This window comes from Chrysochloris asiatica, unplaced genomic scaffold (assembly GCF_000296735.1).
Source record: "Chrysochloris asiatica unplaced genomic scaffold, ChrAsi1.0 scaffold00242, whole genome shotgun sequence".
Classification (NCBI taxonomy): domain Eukaryota; kingdom Metazoa; phylum Chordata; class Mammalia; order Afrosoricida; family Chrysochloridae; genus Chrysochloris; species Chrysochloris asiatica.
This window is the reverse complement of record NW_006408760.1, coordinates 2,734,781-2,750,776: the sequence shown is the minus strand read 5'-3', so window position 1 is coordinate 2,750,776 and position 15,996 is coordinate 2,734,781. Positions and strand designations below refer to the sequence as shown.

General features: G+C 46.5%; 1 protein-coding gene across 1 annotated transcript in view; it reads left to right on the top strand.

The window, feature by feature from the left end:
• The first annotated feature begins 1,302 nt into the window (after positions 1–1,302).
• The window catches only part of UNC5A (unc-5 homolog A (C. elegans)), a 41,194-nt gene continuing 26,500 nt past the window's right edge, over positions 1,303–15,996 (top strand). The window contains exon 1 of the mRNA XM_006873492.1: positions 1,303–1,558. Coding sequence (XP_006873554.1) covers positions 1,303–1,558 — 256 coding nt within the window. The remainder of the gene's footprint in view (positions 1,559–15,996) is intronic.

The window sequence follows — 15,996 nt, the reverse complement described above, 5'->3', positions numbered from 1 at the left end:
TCTCTGATTGCCACTCTAAAAATGCCTGCCTTCATTTCCTAGGTCTGTCATTACAAACTGCCACAACGTGGGTGACTTTAAAGACCAAAAATGTATTGTGTCACAGTTCCAGAGGCTAGAAGTTCAAATTGAGGTCTTGGTCTTGTTGATACTTTCTGAGGTTCTGAGAGAGGAACTGTTCTATACCTGAGAACTAGTTGCCATTAAGTAAATTCTGACTCATGGTGACCCTGTGTGTGTCAGAAAACCCGTTTTCCAGAGGTCTCTCTTCCAAAGTGCCTCATGTGGACTCAAATCTCCAACCTTTGTTAAGCAGTTGAGCACATTAACCATTTGTACCACTCAGAAACTTGACTTCAAGACTCTCTCCTAACTTCTAGTGGCTGCTGGCAATCCTTGGTGTTCCTTTGTTGCTTGTAGATACATCATCACATGGTGCCCTCCCTAGCTGTGACACTATTTCCATGTTTGTTCACCCCTATTATAAGACACCACTCAATTCCCTCTGGTAATGTAGTGATTACAAACCAGGCTGCGAACTGCAAGGTCAGCAGTTAGAAACTACCAGCTGTTCCACGGGAGAAAGATGAGGCTTACTGCTCCCGTAAAGATTTACAGCCTCCGAAACCCTGTACAGGGTCGCTGTGAGTCGGATCTGACTCCACGACACATAACCACCACCACCACCTACTCTGGTATGACCTCATTAACTCAACTGGTAACATCTGCAAAGAAAGAACCTCTCTCCCACACAAGGTTACATGTGAGTTAAGATTCCAATATATCTTTTTTTTTGGAGGGGGAACATAATTCAGCCTATAGCAGTACTTACCTCTGCCTGCAGCTTGTCCCAGCCATAATCACAGGAAAGCCAACCCCTTTTCACTATGTACTGTCTTCTAGCACAGGCACCTTGCCTGGCAATGCCCATGAACTGGTGAAGCCTGAGATGTCGTGCCAGGCCTTCCAGTTAATGCTGTTGGCATGCAGACTCTCTCCAGCTGCCTTCCCAGAGTCTGTCTCTGCCTGGTGGCCTCTCCCAGGGCCCCTAGCAGAGGCTGGCAGAAAAGACGCTGTCGTTTGAGCCCTTTGGGGACCCACAACCCTAGAGAGCTTGGACACTCAATGGTGGACTGCTACCCACAGGGTCACCCATCAGGTAATAACTCTGACTGGAGCTGTGCCCGGTTATCTGTCTCATGCAAATATCCGCGGGGGACTGGGATTAGCAAGGGAGCCACAGTTATGGAGGCTGAAGCCCCACGTGGTTCCTCAGATGCTTTGGGCCTTTTCCAAATCGTCATGGAGGGCCTGTGTAGCTGTGAGAGCTATCCCAGCACCACGGAGAGCGACTTGGAGGGCTCACGCTTTCAGGACTATAGACAGCGCCCACGCGGCGGCTGCGTCTTCAATGCAGCAAAAGCTTTACCGACTGCACCTTTCCTAGATCTGCTGCTTACCCCTACTGACTCCCCCGTGGAGTCAGAGGTATATCTAAGATATGGCAGGTTTGGCACATGCCCTTGGCGCCATCTGAGTGGGGAGCAGGGCGCCGCCAGTGAGCAGTTTCTATTTGACATCTCAGTTTCCAGCTGGGAGAGATCATTCAGCAATTTAAAACTAATTGCCACAAAGTCAAGAGATCCCCACCCCAGGAACTCCAGAGAATCCACTTATTCATTGACGAAGACTTATTCAGCACCTACTATGTGTCAGTCACGGTTTTAGATGCTGGGAGTACATGACTGAATAAAACAGAATACTGGCCCATGCAGAGTCTCCATTCACTCAGGAACGTTGAAATTGGTTCAAACCAACCTTGCAGTCCAGCACATTATCCCACAGTGCCACACCAGGATTCCCAACAACATCCCAAGCAAGGTGGCTCTGCAAATCCAAGGAGAATGAGCAAATTATGCCTTCTTGTAAACCTGATTCTGCTGCTTAATTTAGCTATGATGGAGAGAAGTTAGAGACGTGGTGAGCAGGGACTAATGAGGCCCAATTCAGGTAGTACTTTAGGATGATAGGAACCAGTGCCATCCAGCCACTCCTTTTCTCATAAGCCTTCCATGGCTTCTCAGTGCCCATGGAAATACAGCACAGTTACCCAATCTGCCATTCACTCCACTCTCCTTAATAAAACATTCCTAATCCATCTTGCCAGTCTTATCTTCTTACTTCTCTTCTCATGTTCCTACTCTCCAACCAAACTGGATTCTCAGTTAAGAAATTTTGGGTTGCAATATGATAGAAATTTCAACTCAAACAGACTTAAGTAGTAAGTAAATGCTATTGACTCTTGTAACTGAAAAGCCCAAAGGTATGGCTGGTTTCAGGCAAAGCTTGATCCACTGGCTCCAACAATGTCACTCAGGAGCTTCTCTCTCTATCTGTTTCTCTGTGACATTCTTGGCCTCCTCAGGGCAGCTCCTGGCAACTCTGTACCCTCAATTCTTGGTAACAAAATGACTCCAGCAATCCAGACCCCATGTCCTCAGCCCACCCATCCAAAGGCAAGAAGGCTTCTCTTTTACAAAACCCCAGCAAATGTCTCCCCGAACCTCATTGGCTCTATCTAAGAAGCTCACATGCCTATCCCAAACTAGTATGATAGCTGGGCAAGGAATGCAATCAGTTTAAAGCCAATCAGTGCCCACCCTGGAGCTGGTGGGGGGTCATTTCCACCCATACTACATAGCCAAATAGGGAACAGCAATGGATCCCCAAAGTACATGGGTTGTCTGTTGGAAAGGAGGAGGCTGGGAGACGGTTAATAGGTGTCCAATCACCAAGCTTGTTCTTTAATCTCTGCCTCCCTGCCTTTGTACCTGCTGGTGTCTCCTGGCACACCCTTCCCTGCCATTCCCTCTACCTGAAGCCCTCCTTAAGGATACTTTTCAAATGTCTTCCTGACACTGCTCCACTTGCTCTCATCAGGGAGTAACTTCTGTTCCTCTGATCCTCAGAGCACTTTGCTTACTTCTTAGAGTTCCTCATCATTACTTGAAGATTCTGTCCCCAAACCCCTTGCACCCGCCTCCCAAAGCACCTGGCGCATGCGCCTTTGTCACAAGGTTGTTCAGCCAGGAGGACATCGGAAGAGGATGAACTGGAAGCCAGGAAACCCAGGGATTTGTAGGAAAGGGTCCAATCTGCAGAGAGTGAGGAGAGTGAACATGTACCCAAGGGCATGTGCTTGAGCCTGGGTGATGGATGACTGCTGTCATACTGGCTCGGTATGGTGGCATAACAGCATTGCTGAGCCCCAGGCAGGCCAGGAGGACCCAAAGCCGCCCAATGCTCAGGTCCACACAGCTTCAGCTGTCTCATATCTTCACTCTATGAAGGCTGGGACTTGCCCAATCTGTGGGCAGAGCTGGGAAGCTTCCCTGTGATGGGAAGAGAGGTTGTGTGTGGAGGAGGTAACCTAGTGTGAAGGTGGAGGCACTTGGGGAGAGAGCAGATACTTGGAACTTAGGAGTCAGAAACGTGGGTCCCTCTCCCTACCCACAGTTTCTCTGCTGCCTGCCACTGCTGCCATCTCCACCTCAAAGTGCTAATTTCTTCAGACCTCTCAGGTTCTAGCCTAGGTGGGGTGGGGGGTAGGGGGGAGAAGGACTTGTAAGGAACCTGCTGAGTCTGAGGGAGAGGGGACAGACACTGAGTGTCAAAGGAAAGAGTGAAGGTGTTGGAGGCCAGATGTGAGGGGGTACAGTGACAAGGGCTGGGGCTGTGAGTCTGGAGGAGGAGTATGGCAGGGTAACAGAACCATGTTCCCATCATCAAGTATTAGAGCTTCCCTAAATGAGCTCACACTCACATCATTATTTGTGCCTTTCCTGCTTTTGTTTTAGTGACAAGTTTTGGAGGATGGCCCTCTCCTTGTGCAGGAGCTTCTGGTCCCAAGCAGAGCTCAGGGTGACCGAGGGCTCTTGAGAGAGGCAAGTGGGGATTCTCTGTCCCTTATGAGTCCCAGGAACAGTCCTAGAGGGAGCAAAATAGGCAGGATAAAAGGTAGACTTCTCCTGACCAGAGCCAGGCCTCCCTGACAATCTTCAAAACCTCCAACCAAGGGGATTTATTAAGTCCAGAAGGGTCAAGCTCATTTCGAAGAGACTTTCCTTCTGCAGTGGGACAAACGACCAAAATGACAGAGTCCTACTCCACATAGCTAGCCCTGGAAAGTCAGGTGGGAGCTGCAGGAGAATTTCCTGGCCCTCCCCACTCCTACTGTGCTTATGGGTACCCCCTGCTATCCTCTGGTTGAGCCACTGAGGAGGAGGAGCCCTGTCCTCTCCAGCTCTGAAAGTGGGGAGGCCTATGCGGTGTCTCCATCTGACTCCCTACATCTGGGTAACTGGACCTGGATTTTCTCGCTACCTCACTATACCCACCTCCTTCACCAGATGAATGGATGCAGGAGGGCACTTGGCCTCTATGTATGTGTATGTCTGCGTGTGTGTGAATACAACTGTCAGAAACTGCTCGTTTCCTCAGATAAGCTTGTAATATCTGGAGGCGAGGACCACATTGCAATGAGAGCAAGCTCAAATTTAGGGGAGCATTAAGTTAGTTCCTCCAAACCCTCTACTCAACAACATAGGTAATGTGGGTGCCACTACAGACCAGAGTACTCTGGAGTCTGAGTGATGTGTGGGGCACATGTGAGCAGAGACAGGTCTGGGATCATGGGGCCTCCATTTGAAGATCAGAACTTTGCCTACCCCCGGCCCTGCCAGGAGCTGAGCCCAGAGGGCTATGGGCCTAGCAGAGGGGTCAGAGCACACACAGTCTAGTTCTACCTTGTTTACCAATGTGACCTTGGGCAAGCTTTAGAAATTCTCTGAGCCTCAGTTTATCACTTATAAAATAAAGATCATGACAGTACCCAACACATAATTATTGAAAGAATTGGCCAGTTACCCTTGAATTGATTTCAACTCTTGGTGACCCCATGTGTTACAGAGTAGAGCATAGGATTTTTGTGACAGTGACCTTTCAGAAGCAGATTACCAGGCCTTTTGTTCAAGGCACCTCTGAATGGTGTTGTTGTTAGGTGCCCTTGAGTCAATCCCATGCAGAATAGCGTGAAGGACTGTCTGGTCCTGTGCCATCCTTACAGTTGTTCTATTGGAGTCCATTGTTGCTGCCTGTGTCAGTTCATCTTGTTGGGGGGTCTTTCTCTTTTTCATTGACCCTCCATTTCACCAAGCATAATGTCCTTCTCCAAGGACTGGACCCTCCTGACAACATGTCCCAAGTATGAAAGATGAAGTCTCACCATTATCACTTCTAAGGAGCAATCTGGCCACACTTCCTTCAGAACAGATTTGTTTGTTATTCTGGCAGACGTGGGGTTTTTTTTTTTCAATGTTCTTTGCCTTCACCATAATTCAAATGCATTGACTCTTCTACAGTCTTCTTTATTCATTGTCCAGTTTTCACATGCATATGAGGCAATTGAAAATACCATGGCTTGGGTCAGGAGCACCTTAGTCTGAAATTGACATCTTTGTTCTTTAACACTTTAAAGAGGTCTTGTGCAACAGATTTGCCCAATGGAAATTTGATTTCTTGGCTGTTGTTTCCATGAGTGCTGATTGTGTTGCCAAGTAAAATTAAATCTTTGACAATTTCAATCTTTTCTCCATTTATCATGATGTTATTTACTGGTCTACTTGTAAAAATTGTCGTTTTCTTTATATTGAGGTACAATCCATACGGAAGACTGTCTTTGGTCTTCATCATTAAGTACTTCAAGTCCTCTTCACTTCCAGCAAGCGATGTTGTGTTATCTTCATATCACAGGTTGTTAATGAGACTTCCTCCAATCCTGATGCCACGTTCTTCTTCATATAATCCAACTGCTTTTATTATTTTCTCAGCATACAGATTGAATAAGTATAGTGAAAGACTGTAACCCAGGCACACACATTTCCTGATTTTAAATCATGCAATATCCCCTTGTTCTGTTTAAACAACTGCCTCTTTTGTCTATGTACAGTTTCCTCCTGAACACAATTAAGTCTTCTAGAATTCCCTTGTTATTGTTATTTGTTGTTAAGTGCCGTTGAGTCAGTTCTGACTCATGGCAACCCTGTACAGGGTTTCCAAGGAGTGGCTGGTGGGTTTGCACCTCTGACCTTGTAGTTAGCAGTCTACTGCTTATCCTACAGCACCACACCAAGGCTCCATAGTTTGTGATAATCCACACAGTCAAATGCCTTTGCGTAGTCAATAAACACAAGTAAACCTCCTGGTATTCTCTGCTTTCAGCTAAGAGCCACCTGATGTCAACAGTGATATCTCTCATTCCACATCCTCTTCTGAATGCAGCTCGAATTTCTGATAGCTCCCTGACAATGTATTGCTGCAATTGTTTTTGAATTATAATTAGCAAAATTTTATTTGCATGGGATATTAATGATATTTTTCTATGATTTGGGTCAATTTCTTTTGAATAGGTACAAATATGTATCTTTTCCAATCAATTTGTCAGGTAGCTGTCTTCCAAATTTCTTGGCATAGATGAATGAGAGCCTCCAGCACTGTATCAGTTTGTTGAAACATTTCTATTTGTATTCCATCAATTCCTGCTGTTGTTATTAAGTGCCATCGAGTTGCTTCCGATTCATAGCAACCCTGTATAGGGTTTGAACCGCCAACCTTGTGGTTCATAGTCCAATGCCGATCATACAGTGCCACACCAGGAGTCCTTGTTTATCACCAATGCCTTCAGTTCAGCTTGGAGTTCTCCCTTCAATACCAGTTGGTTCTTGATCAACCAGTTCTATGTATTCCCGACATCTTCTTTTGATGCTTCCTGCATCAGTCAATATTTTGCCCGTGGAATCCTTCAATATTTGAATTTTTTCTTCAGTTTTTCAGCTTGAGAAATGCTGAGCATATTCTTCAGTTAGTAGATTAGTGCTAAACTGTGTGCACCACCCAGGGCCTCTGTGTTGAGATAAATAAGGAAGATTATAGACACTCAGTAGGTTCAGTGGTAGAACTCTCTCACCTTCCATGCTGTAGGACTGGGTCCAATCCCAACCAAAGTACCTTATGCTCAGCTACCACCTGTCTGTCGGTGGAGGCTCGGGTGTTGTTATGATGCTGAACTTGAATAGGTTTCAGTAGAGCTTCCAGACTAAGATTAGGAAGAAAGACCTGGTGATCTACTTATAAAAGTCAAGCAATGAAAGCTATATGGATCATAATATCCATTTCACAACCTATTATGGGCATGGAGCAGGCCCAGGCAATGTTTTGTTCCTTTGTGTGTGGGTCACCATGAGCAGCTAATAAGAACATAGACAGTTGAACCTCATTATTTGTATATTCCATATTTGTGAATTTTCCTGCTCACTAAAATATATTCGTAACCTTCAAATCAATACTAGGAGCACGTTGGTAGTCCTTTGCAGGCATGTATGAGAGAAAGATGAAGCTTTCTGCTTCTGCAAAGATTTAAAGCCTCAAAAACCCTATACAGCGTCTATGTGCATTGTCATTAACTCGACAGCACTTAACAGCAACAAACAGTGTGACAAAAACTTTGAGTTGCCCAACATACACTTTCCCAACTGAAGTCAAACAAGGTAATGCTCAGCCTTATTGTTTCAGCTCTCATTCTGTAAACATTTTGAGTCTATGTTTGTTGTCATTCCAATCCCCCTTGAGTCTCCCTGACTCCTGCACTGTGGAATGAAATGCTGCCTGGTCCTTTGCTATTCCCATGCTGGGTTGTCAGTTGGACTATTGTGATCCATAGAGTTTTCATCGGTGCAGTTGCAGAGGTAGATCACCAAGCCTTACTTCTTAGTCTGGCAGTGCCACTGAAACATGTTCAACATCATACATGATGTTTCTTTTGTTGTTGTGAAGTGCCATCAAGTCAGTTCCTACCCATAAGGACCCTTTATAGGGTTTCAGAGGAGCAACTGGTGAGCTTGAACTGCCGAACTTGCAGTTCAAACCGGTGTTGCAGTCCAACGCATTAACTCACAACACCATATCAGGACTCCATCATACATAACAATACATAAGTTTCTATGGACAGATGGTGGCAGCTGCTTCAGAGGCATATTGGCTGGGACTTGAACCCAACTCTCCCAGATGGAAGAAGAGAATTCTATCATTGAACCATCAATAAGTCTATTTAGTCCATGTGGTTTGCATTTTGTGCTTTTGTTGTGTTGATTTCACTCTTTAAAATGTCCCCCAAGCGTTGTGCTGAAGTACTTGTCTAGTGTTCCTAAGTGCAAGAAGGCTGTGAAGAACTTTATGTGCTAGGTAAGCTCCATTCAGGCATGAGTTCTAGTGCTGTTGGCTGTGAGTTCAATATTAATGAATCAGCAATATATATTCTTTCGACAGAAACATACATAAGACAAGGTTATATATTGATCAGTTGATGAAAATGTTGTGACCCAGGTTCATAGGAACATATCCCTGTATTCCCCTTGGAGCACTGACTCAGCAGCCACTAATGTGGTGACTTTATAGAACACAAATACTGCAATAACAAGAATTGACTCATGTCAGTATATACATAGTAGTCTACACAGGCAGGGGATTTCTTATCAAGTTAAGCATAGGCTTTCTAGATGAACCAGCAATTCCACTCCTAGATATTTACCCAAGAGAAATGAAGCTCTGTGTCTCCCAAAGTTCATAACAGCTTTACTAATAAGCTCCAAAATCTGGAACTACCCTAGTAAATTGTTGTTGTTGTTAGGTGCCATCGAGTTGATACCAACTCATAGCAACCCAATGCACAACAGAACGAAACACTGCCCGATCCTGGGCCAACCTCACAATTGTTGCCACACTTGAGCCTATTGATGCTGCCACTTGGCCAATCCATCTTGCTGGGGGTCTTCCTCTTTTTCTCTGACCCTCCACCTTATCTAACATGATATCCTTCTCCAGTGACTGGTCCCTCCTAACAATATGTCCAAAGTATGAGAGATGAAGTTTGGCCATCCTGGCCTCTAAGGAACACTCTGGCTGCACTTCTTCCAACACAGATCTGTTGGTTCTTTTGGCAGCCTGTGGCACTTTCAATATTCTCCTTCAACACCATAACTCAAAAGCACCAATTCTTCTACGGTCTTCCTTATTCACTGTCCAGCTTTCACATGGTGAATAGTACAACCATAAAATGTAATACTAAACCAGACAAGGCAAAATGAGAGTGATAGAACACAGATATGTGGTTCTGGGGGTTAGGGCTAGAGGGAACCTCTTAGGGTGCAGAAGCTGTTCTGTATCTTGACTGTGGTGGTAGATTCACAACCATATGCACTTGTCAAAACTCACCAGACTAGACTTAAGAGGTGTGGATTTTATTATGCCTCAAAAAAAAACAAAAAACAAATTTTAAAAAGACTGTCGGGACATACACAGTAAGCACTGGATAATTGTTCATTGGAGGCCCTGGGTGAATCAAACACTTAACATGCTCAACAGATAACCAAAAGGTTGGATGTTCAAGTTCATCCAGAGATGTCTTGGAAGAAAGTCCTGGCAATGTACTTCTGAAAAATCAACCATTGAAAACCCTATACACTTGGAAGTCACCATGAATCAAAGCTGACCAAAGACCAACTGATTAAAAAAGGTGCTAGATGCTACTTTTCTTATTATTGTTTCACTTATCACGATTCTTATTCATGAGAGATTCTTGGGATTGATGGTCTCACGTCTGTGACCACCATAGCTGTGGCCTGGTGCCCTCTGCTGCTCAGGTTGGCAGAAGGGATACCTCTCCTTCCAGGCAGAGGCCCTATCCCTGTTTCTGAGCATAGCATGGTAGGTGCCATTGTCCCCCTCCAGTGGTTGCTGACAGATGTGGGGAAGGCTCTCAGCTGCTTCCTGGAGCCTGGTTTCCCTCCTGCTGATCCTGTGAGGAGCTCAGCAACACGTTAGGAAGAAAGATGCCACAAGAAATAAAGTTTGTTATGAATTATTCTACTTGGGACTAATTATAGGCACAGAGGAGAGGATTATTTACAGAGGCAGGAGACATCAGGGGAGGGAGAGGGTCCAGAGGCTTGGAATGGAGGGGCAGGTTGAAGAGAGGAGCCAACAGGACTGTGTTGGGGGAAGCAAAACCACTCTTTTTCTAAAAGCTGTAACTAAACTTGGGTTCAAACTGATGGAACTGAGTCAGCAGACAGCTCAGAAACTCCAGGCCTTGCTGGGTCCTCAAGACAGAGTTGGGGAGAGAGCTTGATCCGGAGTCCCACAGGCACTGGGGCTCTCTCAGTAGAATGTGGGACAAACGTGGATCCCTCTTACCCAGAATCCCAGGTGGCAGTAAGACCTGCCTTGCTCCATTTTCCTGGGCTTTCCTTGTGCCTAGTCTGTGCCAGGGATAGGCAGGGATAAGGGTGGTTTCTTTGTACCTACAGAGGTACAGCGGTAGATATGTAAAATCAGTATCTGGAGTCTCACTCTCTGTGTGTGTTAAAATACACATAATATAAAATCTACCATTTTAACCATTTTATGTTGTTACTGTTGTTGTTAAGTGCCATTGAGTTGGTTCCAACCCATATTACCGGTTTTCTGTACAGGTTTTCCGAGGAGCGGTTGGTGAGCTTGAAATACCAACGTTTCAATTCAAACCAACCTTGCAGTCCAGAGCATTAACCAGCTGCCATCCAATTGACCCCCAACTCATGACAACCCTATGTATAACAGATAAATACTGTCCAGTCCTACCCATCAGTTGCCAATCAAATAGTTGTGATCCATACTTCTCATTAGCTAGTAAATCACCAGGCCTTTCTTCCTAGTCTGTCATAGTCTGGACATGCTGATGAAACCTGTCCACCATGGGTGACCCTGCTGATATTTGAAATACTGGTGACACAGCTTCCAGCATCACAGCTACCACAAAGCCACCATGTGTGGCAAACTGACAGATGAATGGTGGTTTTGTGTTTGTTGTACAGCCATCACCACTGTCTTGCTCCAAAGCATTTTCATCACCCCACACAGAAACCCCATCCCCAGTAGCCATCTTTCCCAGTCTTCTTCCCCTCAGCCCCTGGAAATGACTCATCTGTTTCTGTCTCTTAGGAATTGCCTGTACTAGACATTTCATCAAAATGGAATCATACAGCATGTGGACCTCTGAATTTTACTTATTTCCCTTAGCATAATGTTTCCAAGGTTCATCCATGGCATAACATGAAACAGAATTTCATTCCTTTTCATGACTGAATGATATTCCACTGTATGTGTGTAACATATTTTGTTTATCCATTCATCCCTTGATGGGCATTTGGACTGTTTCTACCTTATGACTATTGTGAATAGAGTTGCTATGAGCATTTGTCTGTAAGTTTTTGCTTGACTACCTGTTTTCAGTTCTTTTACTTATATGCATAGGAGTGGAATTATTAAGCTATATGGTATTTTGTGTTTAATTTTGTGAGGATTGTCTACAATTTTTGAGCTAGAAAGGATGTTTTATAAGATAGTCTAAGCCAGGGGTAAGCAAACTTAGATGCCCATTGCTTCTGGCTGGCTGGTGAGGGTCAGTGGAGATGCTGGTGAGGGTCAGTGGAGATGGGTGAACCATGAAGCTGTACCCTCTCCTACCCACAGAGTGCAGTTAGTTTAACAAAGAGAGCATGGTTCTGGTGTGGCCACAGCATCTGGCTCTTCAAAATAAGGTGGAAAGCCAATGTTGATGCAACACTTCCTAGTGTTTAAATGTGACTTAAATCTTTTTAAAACACCTTGTGGGTAATGCAGAGCACATCTCAGGGACTTTGCAGCCTCTGGTTTGCAGCTTGGCCTCATGTGGCTCAGTAGAGGCCAGAGGCCCAAGCAGGTGAGTCATGTTGGTCGGAACTTGATGCCATTGCTCTTACCCAGAATCAAACAGCAGTGGGTCTGGGCAGGGTGAGTTGTTGGCTCTCTTAGCCCCACCTTGCCAGTGAACACCAGTCTTGCTCTCCCCTAGGAGTAAGCAGTCGACTGAGATGTATCCAATTATTATGCCTGGCTGCTCCATCTACCCACCCAGCCAGACGGGAGGTGACAGAGTCATCTCCACACCCTACCTACCCCCTCCCACTGTGGTGTTACTCTGGCTCTGGCCCTGCATGCTTTTCATGTTCGTTTATTTTCTCCACTGCCCAATCAGGGTCAGGCAGCTTCCTCTCGTATGCTGACAATGGCCTCAATCTCCCATCTTCCTGCTCTGGAACGTTCCTTACTTCTTGGAGGCTCAGGACCCTGGCACAACATCAGATGCCTTTCTAATCCAACCCATATTGCCCCTGACTCTGTCATAAGCTGTCGTGCCTCAAGGCCTCTGTTTATGCTGTTCCTGCACCTTAGATTGCCCTTCCCTGCTACCCCTTCCTGGCTCCTCTCTTTCCTCCACACTCCCTCCTGTCTTCCCTGTTCCTACTACAGGACATATGCACCGAATTCGTGTTTAGACACTAGAGACCCACTATAGCCAGGACACAGCACCTAACTCACTCAGCAATATTTCCATTTTTTCATGCAGAAATATTTATTGAGAGTTTTGGTGTGCCAAGCAAATGACACATACAAAGACTCCTGCTTCAGAAGCTCCCCTGCTAGGGAAACAGACAGACAATAAAGACCCCAGAGTATGATGGGTGGTCACAGAGGGCCTCTCAGGGAGAGATAAAAAGACCATAGGAGGAATGAGTTAGGATATTAGTGGGAACAGTGTTCTGGGCAGAGGTGTTAAGCCTCTGAGGTAGGACTGAGCTTGGAGTGTTGGGGAAACAGATGAAGGACAGGTTGCTGGACATGAGTTGAAGGGACAGTGATACCTGTGGAACAAGAGAAGAAGGGATGAAGATCCACATTCTACAGGTTCCTGGCCAGGGAGGTGGCTCATGATACATACAGCACAGTGAGCTGTGACCACTGCAGGACAGCTGAGAGGAAGCATCCTGCTGAAATGGCCCCTGAGGGCCTGCCGTGTGGGTTTGGTATCTTCTCCCTGGAGGTCCCTTTCCTCCAGGAGTGAGGAAAGGAAAGGAGAACAGAGGTACCAGAGACAGGGGAGAGCTTTGGCTGAGCAGAAACCAGACCAGAGATGAGCTCTTAAAACAGTGACAAAGGGCCCTTGGGCAGATGGAAAAAGGAGCTTCAGTGGAGAGGTGGAGGTAAAAGCCAGGCAGCAGGGACTGAATCAGAATCAGGAGTGAGCTGAAGGTGAGGGAGTAGAACTAGGGCCAGGAGGGGAACAAGAAGAGAAGACCCAGGTTGACAAGGGCGAGGGGGACAGAAGAATTCGATGAAAGATTTTTCTTGTCCTTAATGGAAGAGAGTTGAGCATCTTAGACCACTGAGGCATCTTACACATTCCAGTTTGGTGATACCTCCTCTAGGAAGCACTCCTAGATGCCCCAAATTTGTCCCATCTGTCATGTGCTCTCATGCCACCAGCTTCTGGTTACTGTGGTCCATAACCTTGAACTCACCACTCTGATGATCTTTATAGGGTCTGTCTCCCCCAAGGGGTGAACTCCAGGGAGAGAATCCAGCCTGACTTTAACCTTCCCCCCCCCCCCCCCCAACAGACCCACAGTAACTCTAAGCTGATGTCCAGGGCTAGGCACATATGTGGAGGCAAGAGAGGCCAAGGATACAATCCTAGCAAGACAGCTCTTGAAGGGAGAAACAGGGCTGCTGGCCATGAGTTGTCCAGGAGGTCAAGCTGACCTTGAAGGGAGTTGGGGCAGTGGGTATCTCTCAGCAGAGCAGATGTGCACATGTGCAGGATAGACACAGACATCCTCAAAGGCTTCCTGGGTCCACAGGGAGCTCCCCATGATACCACAAAAGTGAGAGAGACCACAGCCCCTTCACTTGTGTGGCTCTGCCAGGCATCCAGCCGCAATCCAGCTCCTGAGACTCTCCTCACACATAGGTGACCCAGGCATCCAGGAGCATCTTTACTGGTTGCTAGGATGCTGGGATGAAATGCCCATTCCCCACCCAGGACCCCACTTTAGAATGAGTGCCCCAAGAGAATGGCTGGACCAACTTCAGGGACAGAATGGCTGTCCCAGCTGATCTAAGCATTGGAGCTGGGCTTGGCTTTGTATGTGAGTGTGTGCTTGTGTATGTCAGTGTGCACAAACATGTATATGCATATATATGCACACATGTCTTATACATATGTAGTTGTATGTGTACACCTGTGTGGATGTATTTGTGAATATGCCCACATGTGTTTGGGGGTCCAGGACCCTGACCCTGTGACTCCACTCAGGGCTTCCCTCTGTGGGTACCCCACCCTGCTCGCCACCAGACTTGAACCTAAAACTGCTGAGGATCCCAAAGAGAGCACCATGCAGGGGCCAGCATGGGGGCCCCTTAGCTCCCTCTTACTTTCCCCAATTCATTAAGACCTGTAAATTTTCTCATTAATACACTTAAAGTTCACTTTAAGGGGAACAAGCACAGAGATAATTGATAATAAACCCTCAGTTAATGCCCTCGGTTTACTGTACGTAATTTATATCCACTGATAGCGTCTCTCACTCCCAATTACCCATTTAGCTGTGGTGATAACAGTGGTTCAATCAGACCGATACCAACTTTTATATATTCCAACCTCACAGCAATAAATACCCACACAGGGAGACTCACTGAGCTCACTGTATTTTTTTTTATTAAGATTTAAATATTCATGCAATTATTAATGATTTATTAACAGCTAATGACCCCTTCAATAGGCTCTAAATCTTTACCCAAAGAGGCCCTGGCTTTCTTCTCCCCCTTATCCCTTTCTTCCACACTCCTCCCCTCAAAACTAGAGAAGTGAGCTGCTCTTCCACAACCCAGATGACATCACAGCATCACCCACGTTTCCATGGAAACAGCAGGCAGGTGAGGCAGAGGCCAAGGATGGAGGTCAGGCCCAGGGAGGGGCTAGGTTCCTCAAGAGCAGAGGCCCCTCCTTTCTCCCCAACCAGGCCTGGGGGGATGGGGAAGAAGAGGCCACCCACTGACTCCTGCATCACCCAACTGACCAGCAGCCTAAGCCTCCTGTGAGCTGGCTTCCAGGAACACCTCTCCTTGTGTCAGTCTGGCATTTGTACTAGCCCTCCCCCTTTCCCTTCCTATCCCTTTTTTCTTCTCCTTTCCCCTCCCCTCTCTCACTCAGGTCCCACCACTCATTCTTTTTAGGGGTTGTTGAGGAGGGGGCACACTATTTTGTCTCTCTCCCATACTCCCTTCCTCTTTAAAACATTTCTTTAAAATGTTGCACCCCAATTGCCCATTATAAGGTGTGCAGAGACCTGGAGTCCTGGGACTCAAGTCTCAGAAAGGGCAGTAGCTGGTCTACAGCTATGCAACACAGCATGGCCCCACTTTCTGTCCTCTATCCTCCCTGGCGCCCCTTTCCCCTGCTTTCTCTAGCCCCCTCTATCCAAAAGACCTCAGAGCCCATTAAAGGGGCAGGAAAGATAATGAACAAACCAAGAAAACATGAAATCAATATCAGGAGAAAAAAGTACGGCTGCCATTAAGTGAAATAAACAAGCTGGTAATTATTTGGACAGCAGGTAATTAAAATAGGGTGAGGGCTCATTACTGTCTTGTCAGGGGCGGGGTAGGCAAGACCAGACACCCTTTTCCAGCTGGAAGGTCAAAACCAGGGCTGGACTTCTATGCCCACACGAGGCAGGGGGAGGGTCTCAAATGTGGTTTCATGAAGTGCCCCCTCCATGGAGTAGCTGCTTGTCTCTTTTTCAGCAACCATCTCCTATCTTCCCCATGGCAGGCAAGGGGGTGGGGTCATCTTCCAGCCTGCCATCCTGCCCACTTCCTGTGAGCCTCACTGCTTCCTTTAGGTGGGCAGCCTGATCACCCATCAGCCTCTGCGGAAGGGGCTGTGCCCTTTGTCCTCCATTAGAGAGGCTGTGATGAGGAGGGAATCCCAGAGAAAAGGCAGGATGGCAGGCTCTGGCATCA